The following is an 11,622-nucleotide window of genomic DNA, read 5'->3' as shown; positions in this document are numbered from 1 at the left end:
ATACCAAAAAAAAAAAAAAAAAATCATAGCAGAAGTTAAGTTCTTCAGGCAAATTTTCTTCTCTAAGAAGGGAGGGACTTATTCTGAAATTTCAGGTTTCAAACTCAAAAAGAACATTCGGAATATTGCAAAATTAACTGCTAGTTGCTAGGCAACCACACATCCCATCTATCCCATAATTACACAAAATATAATTAGCCACAGATCCTTCATGCACGCAAAGTCTAGTAAGTGTTTTCAGTTATTGTTATAGCTATTCAAAATGTGGAGGAAGAATAATAATAAAAGGCCAGAGCAACAGCAAACATAAAAGACAAGGAGGTTGTGCTACATCAGAAATAACCTACAGAAATCCAGGCTAAAACTTGAGCTGTCTTTAGATGCAGTTTGTTGCTTCAGTTTCAGATGTTGTAGGCCTGAATAAATGATCACATTAGTATGGGAAGTAACGGATCACAGCTGACGAAGAGGCACCGAGCCAAACAGTTCTGAGAGGATGGAGAAAGACTGAGAGACAGTGAGGAGACATTGAGGATGAAGGAGGGGGACGATGTCTTAGAGGCAAACGGACAGAAGCAATGCCACAACCACAGAAAGAGACCAGCAGGCGTTTCTTTTCAGAGAAGAATGTCAAGTGGTGGAAAAAACAAACCCTTAAGCTAGTGAAAAGGAGAATTATTTTGGCTGCTCTGAAGTTCCCTGAAAAAAAGGGCAATCCCATAGATTATAATTAGCTTTATTGGCTTACTCCACACCAAAGAACTGACACGTCCATGATTCAGACGTTTGAGGAAGAAAAAAAGCTGTTTGGTAACTCTTCTGAAGAAAAAAAAAAGATATTTAAAATCATGTAAAATTCAAATACATGACAATTAATATTTTTAACTATGCAGGCGATTCTCACGATTGTGAGTCCAGGTCACAATTAAACCCTAAAATCAGTAATAACAAAATAAAGTTGCAAGCCAGTAAATATAATTGGCCAATTAAAATCAATTAGTTTTTTTGTGTGTGTGTGTATTTTGACAGGTTTCGTGATATTTTGAAATATCATGATTTGCAGTTCTGAAAACGTTGAATATAATAATTATTAATGTTATTACAAAAGATTATTTTTGAAAACATTTTAATCATTAAATGTCCACATAACTGCAATAAATGTCCTTCTACTGTAAGACATAGACAACAAGTGTATTTTAAAGTTATGACTCCATGACAAACAAATTCCTAATAAGAGGATTAAGCTTGGCTAAAATTGCAAACAACATTTCCTGCTCATAAAAATATTAATGTCTAGACACCATATCAGTGACAAGCTTAATTACTGGGAGACTCATTGGGGCTCTCAAATGGGGTCAGATGTTGTGTCATTTATCTGCAGACTGAGTGAGCTGAAGCAGAAATTAGATATAAAGGAAAATGTATGAAAAATAATAATAATAAAATGAACAGCAAAAATATGAAACCTGATGACCCTGCAATCATTTGTGAAGAGTTTTCTGCATGGGGGATTTTAAATATATCTTCCACAAACAGCCTCCTGTAAATGGAAAAACTTTTTGGTACTATAGCGATCTTACAATCCTCAAATTGACCTTCACCTTATCAATTCAGTAATACATGCAAGAAGATGCATTCAATTGTTCAGTAGAAGTAATTTGACCATTATACAAATAATCATTTATGTACAATGATTTATCATCTCAAACTATAGATAATCAATTAGCATGTCATTCTGACCACGATTGAAATGCAATGTGACCATGAGCCTAGTAATCAATCAATCACTCAAACAATTCAGTCACAAACTACAAACTGAAGAGTAAAGATTTTATTCTAGTCTCAGAACATTTCATCCATATTTGTGCAAATTTCACTAAACCTACAAAAAGCATGTCTAGTAAAATAAATAAATAAATAAATAAATTGTTATGAATGATTCTTATAATAACTGCAATTATTTTTTAAATATTTAATAATACATTTAATTACATTAAAACGATGTAATACTATTTTACTCTAATACACTGAGAAAGATAACGGCAACAGAAGCAAACTGAGATTCATAATCACTATAATAATATCACAATTTTCTTTTGAGGTAAACAGTGAACATGTTTTGATGACATTTGCCCATTCAGTCAACAGTTATATTCATTATGAGAACTAAAACACATAAATCAACAGTACAAGTCTGCCTCCCTGGATACAGGCTTAACACCGTTTTGCGTCATAACGCTCACTTATATTTGTGTCATGATAAACACCTTCCACATTTCTCCTTGTTCATACACTGCACAACAAAACTTAATTCATGCACCGCCAACGCTGAGTTCGCTTCTCACAGTAGGGATGCAGAAATATGCTGAGCAGCTATTTGAACACAGCGTAGGGGTCCGCAGCGCGATGCCAAGCGCGCAGGAAACGCGCGTTCCGCTGAGCGCGCTCCTGCGCTGCGTTCCACTAAGCGCCTTTACGCGCATCGACACATTAAAATAGACTCTCCCCTGACTGGAAGTCTATGACAGCACATAGAACCACATGTTATAAAGTTGTGAAATTTATCACAGTGACTGGTAAGAGTCTCAACATTCCCAGTTGCCATTCTGGTGTTTCCATCTCATTCTCTCAAGCGCCACCAACAGGTCAAAGTTGCACTTACGTTTCTTATTTTAAACATTCAAAACTGGTCTAAAAAGATATTTTTTTTTTTTGCCCCTGATTCTTTGGAACATGCTAAGTCATGTAATTTCCACCATTTTCAATTTCATAAAAAGCATGTTATCAAAATCCACCTACAGTGCTTCTTCATCAAATTTGGTTCAGATCACCGTCAGACTATTCTTGTCAAAACTGAATAAAATCAATCTGATTAACCAAACCGTTCACATATAACACAACAACATTTTTTTTGCGGCAAGGTTGCCAAACAGGAAGTGGGAAATCTTTGCAATGTTTTTGCCTATTGAAACAAAACTGGTCAGATATCAGTGGTATATGTGATCAGTTTGTGGACTGCACCAACTACTGGTTTTGCTTAGAACTTTTCAATTGTTTGGCCTAAAGTCGTGACCTAAGGTCGGCCATATTGGGCATCAGCCATTTTGAAATGCATTTAAAACCTTTTTCAGAGTTCATTGAATGTTCACCAAATTAAGGTCAGATCATCTTCAGACCATGCTGGACTGATATATCAAATGCTTTCTTTTACATTCCCAAGTTCTCATGTAACATGCAGTGTTGCCAACTGCTTTCAATTGAAAGTAGCTAAAACTGGTAGCTAAATGTCACTAGATGACATCACAACGGCAAATTCACTATATAAAGGCAGACCTATATAAAGATGAATATAGATCAGTGGGCAAGATGAGAACTTAGATTAGGTTTGTCCAAGAAGCTGCTATATTTGTCCCTAAACTTTTGAAAAAGTCTCAGAAGGGGTGGGGAAGTCGCTAAATCTAGCTACAAAGTAGCTAAATTGGCAACACTGGTTTCAACAAGTTTGACAGCAAGCATGCCAGACTAAGGCTGTATCTCAGCAATGCTTTGGTGTATTGACTCGAAACTTTCTGCGTGACATTGGCACACTGTCCTGAAAATACCTTACGAATTTCGAGACAGTGCCAACTATTGGTCAAAAGTTATAAGCATCTGTATTATGATTAATTAATTTTTTTAATCATCACTATCATCCCCAATATTAAATATACTCTGCTGCTATACTTATATGAGCCTATCAATTTCAGGAAATTATAATTATCGATGAAACCAGATTGCCTGGCGTGCCATATCCTGACTACTGATTGGCTAATCTTACAAAATAAGCACTGGACGAAATGTATAAACAAGCAGAGATGGTACATGCTGCATTTAGTCCTCAAGTATGTGTGTGATTCCAATGAATTCCTCCTCTGGCCGTCATAAAGACGGGGGGATACACTGTGCCTAAAGCATACACTTCACAATCTTTCAATCTCCGGTCGTTCAAGTGCAGCAAAGTAGTCGATAACAACAGCGCACACCGGACAAGTGCGCAGCTTGCCAAGACCCTTTACGCACCGGCACTATCACTCACCTGACTGCCCGCTGCTCCTCTGAACCACCACAGTTATGAAGACGAGGCAGAAGAAGAGAGGAAAACGAGCCGACCACATTTCTGCTTATTTTAAGAAGTTATATCTCCATACATTAGCATGATCAATAGAGAATCCGGGCATTGACAGTCCAGCGTCTGCGTCTCCAGCGCGCACACTCACGTCTTCGTTCCACAGCACATTCTGTTACAATAAACACAGCCGGACTGGTTTGCTTTTGCGCTGTTTTTGTTTGTTGAAAAGTAATTGTGTCTGATTATCCGGATTGAACGACTTGTAACCATTTCATTACCTCGATGGATTCGCAACTTCGGCTCGAGAGTCAAGACACGCCCCTCCTTGTGCTGAACACCGCCTACCTGAATTATGAATGGTCAAAAGAGGCGCTTTAGCAGACGAGGCCACGCCCTACCGCGACTGCTTTGCATATACACCTGCTTTCACTGCAGTTATGTCAGCGCTTTTAAACACTTTCATGCCAAGGATAATCCTCCTGCGAGGGACTCCCTTCATAAAATATAGTTTCATCTGTAAAATAGTGTGATTTTGTAAAGACAATAGGCCAAAATCAAATGTGACATTTAGTAAATAATATGCCTATATAATTATTATAGCTACAGCCAAAACAAATGATTAAAATTTTATCTTAATATTATTTCATTTTATTTGTATTGCACTGTAAATATTGCTCCAAAGCAGTTTTATATTGAGAGTTTTGTCTTATAACAATATTGATAGGCAATAGTGTACAAACTACAAATATATACATTGATGGAGAGAACGCCTATAAATAAATGATCTATCTATCTATCTATCTATCTATCTATCTATCTATCATGATTTTTCCTGCTTAATTTTCTGATTAATTTCATGATTTCCATCCTTTGAATAAATAAATAAATAAATAAATTAGTTAATTAATTAATTAATTTAAATAAATCTGTAATTTGTCCTTCCTCAATTAGAAAATGTATGTGTTGGATAAATATGATGATATGTACAAAAGTCTACGCACAGCTATTTTCAGGTGAAAATCTGAATGTAACCATTTTTCAGGTTAAATGTATTATTCAATTTATTTATTATAATTAATTATGCCACAGAAGTTAAAACAAAACCTGTACATCAATAACTGAAAAATTCATACAGTCACATCCAAATAGGTTCTAATATTAATAACCAAATAGGTTCTAATACTAGTTCTAATATAAAATAAAGTAACACATTTTCCTCTTACAGCCTTGCCATACTCTAGTGACACTTTGAACAGAGGCCTACAGTACTTTACTGTATTCATATTGACTATGCTATTAAAATGATAGCATTTAATTGAGTTATGACCTCTCTATATACGATGGTTATGGTATATAATGTGGTATTGTGACACTGATACATCATAAGTGTTTGCATCTGTGTCAGGCTGAACTCTATTAACCTGTTCAGTCCCTAACCACTAGAGGCCCTCACATTACAATCAAGAATGCATTCTTAATGGTGACTCAGCATGATCAAAACCAGTTCCCTCTGTAAACCATAATCTCCTTCAGAGCAGGTATTTGACAGTGGGTGGTTAGACTTTAACACACAATATACTTAGTATTATAAATATAAATGAATATATATGTTTTAAGGGTATTGTGACATTCTATCTCTCTCTCTCTCTCTCTCTCTCTCTCAAAAAAAAACAACAAAAAAAACAACAAAAACAGAATTGTGGGATGTAAACTCAGAATTCGGAGTCAGATTAAGATCACAATTTCCTTTTTATTTTTTTAATTACGTGGCAAAAAAAGGAAAGAAGCTGCAAGATGTAAACTCAGAATTCAAAGAAATGTTTTCATTTATATTTTGCCATTCTGATTTTTCTTCTCAGAAGAAACTAAGGCCAAATGTATATAGTGGGGTGGAAACAGGTTCCCAAAATTCCCATTGCTGTCCTTTTTTTGCCCTTTTTTAATTAAATGGGTTTCCATAGGGAATGTCTATTTTTGTGGTTAGCATGGACTTATAGATAACGTAACTACACCATGTGGAATCAAAAACATATTTTCCAATTGATGAAAAAAAAACTGTACTTTATATGTGTTTTTTTTTTTTTTTGCAAGCAACATATATATCACTGCAATTATATTATTTCAAACAGCCAAACACACCTGTGTCCACATTCTGGAAACTCTAATAGCAGCTCCATGAAGAACTGCGGAAGGCCACTGTGGGATTTTGTGCAGTTCTATCAGATCAATATGTTCCAATGTTCCTTTTAGGATAGAACAGAGGGCATTCACACAAGGAAGAATGGCTCTGAGCAAGTAATTCCTTGGTACTTTCTGCTCTTAAGACTCGGAGGTGAAGGTTGAGTCCACATTTACTGGCAAGGTTTGTAAAGACAACCAGAGCCTATTTATTGATCTTCCTCACCCTTGACTTTAGATTTCATTTGCTTTTGGTATAATTTTGTATTTAAAATTCTCTCAAAGAAAAGTTTTATGAATTTAATTATGCTCAAAGCAAAACAATGTTTGCTTTACTCTTGCAAGACAGATTTGCTATTCTGTATTTAGAGTTTGTATCTGAAGGATACAAGTAGTATCCAAGTAATTAATTTTCATTCTCTGTTAGTGGGTTTTGTTCTCCATATGCACTTATACTTACTGCCAATCAAAGTAGTGTTTGAAGTAGTACTGAATCTTGCCGCAGGAGAATTTGTCTTCAGTTTTCTACTATCATAATATTTTTTATAGAATCCGCACCTATTCCATCTACTAGAACACCCTCATGATGAAACTATACTATATTTCTTAGAAGGCACAGTCTCAATTATTGTTTGAAAGAAATGTCAAACAGTTTGAAATTGAGTCCTCATACTAATTGCAGAAATTTTGCTTATTTAGACATGAGCCGATGGCATTTGATGTTATATATTTAATGTTACAAAAATATTACAATTTTAAAATAAATGCTGTTCCTTTGAACTTTCTATTTCTTTCTATTTCTATAAAGAATTTAAAAAAAAGTATCATGGTTTTCTCAAAAATATGAAGCAACACAACTGTTTTCAAAATTAATAATAAGATTTAATGTTCCATGAACACCAAATAAGCATATTTACAATGATTTCTGAAGGATTGTGTGACACTGAAGACTGGAGTAATGATGCTGAAAATTTAGCTTTACCATCACAGGAATAAATTACATTTTTAAAATGTATTAAAATGTAAAACAGTTATTTCAAATTGTACTAACATTTCACTATTTGACCATTTTATTATTATTATTATTATTGATCAAATAAACATAGCCTTGGTGAGCATAAGAGTTTTCATTCAAAACATTCAAAATCCGACTTTTTTTTTTTTGTATTATAATTATTTTTGGGAGAAATATTATTTTAACTGAATACAAACCAAAATGTTATAGTAGCCTGGATATCCAAGAATATCCAACAAATCTGGTCTCAGCTGTTTGAGCCAGGCCTGCTATTGATGTTAAAACTATATGATAAAAAAATTAAAACACCTCCAAGGAACCTGGGGCTGAGAGTCTGATCTGAGTATGGAATATATAAACGATGCACAGTCATGAACAGACCAAGTACAGTGCTGAGCAGAGTAAATAACCAGTCTGGCTTTTTGTCGCTAAGCAAACATCAACCCTGTCTTGGTGGAGAACTTGCTATTTGCACACAGGGGCAGTTGTAATGGAAATTAGAGCCTTGAGCACCTCCCTCACCAGGACCCCACACATCGTCATCTCCATCCCCTAAAAATAAAAGACCCCAGGTCCCTTTGTGTTACTTTGTTATACACTGAACACAAATATGTCTGTGGAGATACTCAGTCATCCAGGTCAACAAAGAACATTTTGTTTAATTTATTCTGGATTATAATGGGGTGTGTACTAACAGATGAATTATCGTGGAAAGAAAAATCTTATTCATTTTCACCATAGAGAATAATTTTTTCATGATAAAGTAAGCAATAATATAAGCTGTAGAAACCCTAGGGTCAATGATTTCAAATATTATGTTTAATTGCCAGAAAGAAAAAATAAAATAAAAAATAAAAACTACACTACCCATAATCTTAAAGAAAGCTTTAGGAAAAGAGAAGTACCTGTTACCATGGAAACAGGAATCACCAAAAGTTCAGCAGTAACCGCCCACTCACATAAAGCATTCTGCGTGATGTACAGTAATCAATGCGGGAATTATAATTACAGCGTGATGTGCGAAGTGATTTACATCCAAATAAAATGGATGCACTAAGCAATTTACTTTTTTTCCCCCTCACATTTCCCCTCCTGACAAAACAAGGGGCTTTTTATCACTAATGCAACTAAATTAAGCACAAAGGATACACATTAGGTGCTTAATTTGTGCTTTTTCTTTGTATTTTCTCATTATCATGCTGCCACAGAGAATGATGGCAACTGTGCTGTAATTGCATGAGCCTAAATGCTTGGAAAGTTGAGGCTCAACGAAAATTCCCATTTTCCCCACATGGTAAATATGACTTGGTGACTTGAACTCAGTTTAGGCACAAGAATCATAGACAATGAATTTAGATATTAGTTTAGTCATAACTTCTGATTAGATGTCATGCAATTTTTTTGGAAAGAATGAAAACAAATTGGTGAAGAAACAATTTTTATAAATTCAGTAATGGCAAGTAACACATTGGATTAATTATGAAATTTTGAAGTAGAAAAAAAGTAGACTGAAATAGTATATTCTTGTAAAATGTAGTCCATAAATCTTTGTTTTATTTACAACTTCAGAAAATCAGACAGGGCCCAGCATGTATCCCTGATGCACACCCCTACAGGAATTCCTTTGAGAAAATATAAATTGTGCATATAAAATGTGTATGATGCATAGGTAATATGTCTGTTATTTACACATAGTATGGGTCAATAAACTAATACAAAAATCATAGATGATAAAAAAAAATCATAAATCAATTTTGCCACTTTCAAGACAATGACATAATTGAACATTTGCTTGTGTTAGTTAATAAGCATTCACGAGGGGTGGGGAAATAAATAAAAGGGTCTTTTAATGTCACCTCAGAAAAAAATAAATAAATAATTTAAATAGGACATATTTGAATAAAATGAAGCAGTATGAAAGTTTTATTCTTTTGATGATTGAAAATCCCTTTTCATCTTTGACCTATAATCATTTAATTTAATGTTATTTATTTAAAAAAAGATTTAAATAAATCTGTTAATTTAAATATAGTTAATAGACTGTAAAATACAGCAAACTATACACCAGGGATCAAACGTCTGAAGTTCTGTTACATTCAAATACTGAACAATTTCTACCCAAACTCCTATGTTTTCAGTATAAGTTTACTGGCAGCTCTAATATATGCACATACTGTAAGTGATAAATAATAGATGTATTACATATGCAACATACACATTGTATATGCCCACTTCCTATTTCCTCAAGGGCATTTATGTAGGGGTGTGCATCAGGGATACGTGTTGGGCCCTGTCTTTATACATTCCCTCCCAGACTTTTAAATGTGTGTGACATCTAATCAGAATGTGAAGTGTTAGGGAGGGTAAAGGTAAGGGCATCTCCACTTTACCTTCCATCTTTTCTGCATCCTCTCATCTTGCTCACTACCTTCACAGCATCTCTAGGTCACTGTGTCATAATACTTAGTTGGTCTCCTCTTCAATGATTTATGGCTTTATGCTAATCATGGATTAAAATGCAACTGTGAGTCGTTTAGAGGAGGGTAGATGGATATAAAGGTGTATGAGGGCACTCACTGAAATTGTGACAGCTCTTTAGAATGCATCACCAGATATTCATTTATGATATTGGGGTCAACTTTTTCGACCAATTATGGCAACTGAATATGCTTTTGTGGGTGTCTGTATGTGTGTGTGTTAATTTCCAACACTCACAGACATTTCTAATCAGGTTTGTGTGCCATTTTGCCTCCTCTGAAAAAAAGAAAAGAAAAGATTTTTAACAAAGATCATGCTTAATGGAGGGAACTGAGTAGTAGTAAGAACATGAGCACTGGAATATGAAATTTTAATTAGAATTCTACCTTGCAATTTTGCCATTTTCAAGACAATTAAGCAATGAGATAATTGATCATGTGCTCATGTTAAAGGTAATCATAAGCATCCATGAGCAAAAAATACTTTAAACATAGTTAATATATCGTACAATACAGTAAAATCTACACTTCCAGAAAGTTTGGAATTATGACTGTGATATTTTCAACACTGATAATAAGAAAATCAGCATATTAGTATGATTTCTGAAGGAGCATGTGACACTGAAGACTGAAGTAATGGCTACTGAAAATTCAACTTTGCATCACACACACAAAAAATAAATTTTATAAAATATTCAAATAGGAAACAGCAATTTTAAATTGTAATAATATTTCACAATATTACAGTTTTTCAGGTGGTAGTATAATACTTAAAGATGCTATCTGCGAAATGTGTCCCAAATAAGTGCCAATAAGTATGAGTATTTCCACATCCCCATACTGTACTTATAGTCTTGACAGTTCAGTAGTATTCAATAGATACCTCAGACAACGGGCTTTTAAATCAGCAGCTATCTCTCTCCCCCAAAGCTTTTCAAACTGACAAGTGACTGACAGCACAGTTGTCACTCATTCACAGCCGCCATGGATGACAAACTGCACACTGGGAAAACATTGTTGTTGAAATACGCTGTACACAAGCGGTGTGGGAGGAGGGTGATATAATTCAAGCGGTCACTTTGTCATTGTTCTGTTAAAAATTTGCAAAATTCAGATATTTCCATCAGAGTTGATGATGTGTCTGAGCTCTTATCAATTTCTTGGCAGTGAGGCATCCTGTTTGAAGACAGCAACCAATAACAACGGGTCAACATTTCACAAATGTTGCATACAACTATATATATATATATATACATATATATATATATATATACATATATATATATATATGGTGATTGCTAAATATTGCTCTATTGTTGAATAGCTCAACTAGCCTCGATGAACAACATTTTGAGTTGCACTGAACTTGGGTAAAGCTCTCTTAATTACATCCCTTTTTTTTAATTATGTGGCTTGACATTTACCGTAGGCTTTCCTAAGTTAACGCTGACCAACTTTTGACCTGGTAGTCAAAATATCCCAGACCTGGAGAACAGAAAAAATTTGCAAAATTCAGATATTTCCATCAGAGTTGATGATGTGTCTGAGCTCTTATCAATTTCTTGGCAGTGAGGCATCCTGTTTGAAGACAGCAACCAATAACAACGGGTCAAAATACTCTTCTATTCTCTCTGCTGTTTCATAAAGCAATTTCACAACATCCTCAGAAATGTCACCACTCAGGCATAAAACATTACCTTTCACAAAATTTACATGAGTAAATGTCAATAATCCCACCTGCTTTCACCAGAGATCCACACAAAGGACAAAGATTAGGATGAAATGGAGAGTGTTTGCGATAGAGAGCAAAGATTAACCCCTGTTTATAAATAATCTAGGTTCAT

General features: G+C 34.6%; 1 protein-coding gene across 1 annotated transcript in view; it reads right to left on the bottom strand.

Moving 5' to 3' along the window:
- The window catches only part of LOC107725380 (receptor tyrosine-protein kinase erbB-4), a 206,917-nt gene extending 202,514 nt beyond the window's left edge, over positions 1 to 4,403 (bottom strand). Inside the window, 1 exon segment of the mRNA XM_074560124.1 lies at positions 4,076 to 4,403. Within this exon segment, the coding sequence (XP_074416225.1) occupies positions 4,076 to 4,154 (79 nt within the window). The 5' untranslated portion in view covers positions 4,155 to 4,403.
- Positions 4,404 to 11,622: the final 7,219 nt, after the last annotated feature.

This window comes from Sinocyclocheilus rhinocerous, unplaced genomic scaffold (genome assembly GCF_001515625.1).
Source record: "Sinocyclocheilus rhinocerous isolate Xijiao unplaced genomic scaffold, SAMN03320098_v1.1 scaffold1386, whole genome shotgun sequence".
NCBI lineage: Eukaryota > Metazoa > Chordata > Actinopteri > Cypriniformes > Cyprinidae > Sinocyclocheilus > Sinocyclocheilus rhinocerous.
This window is presented reverse-complemented; position numbering and strand designations above follow the sequence as displayed.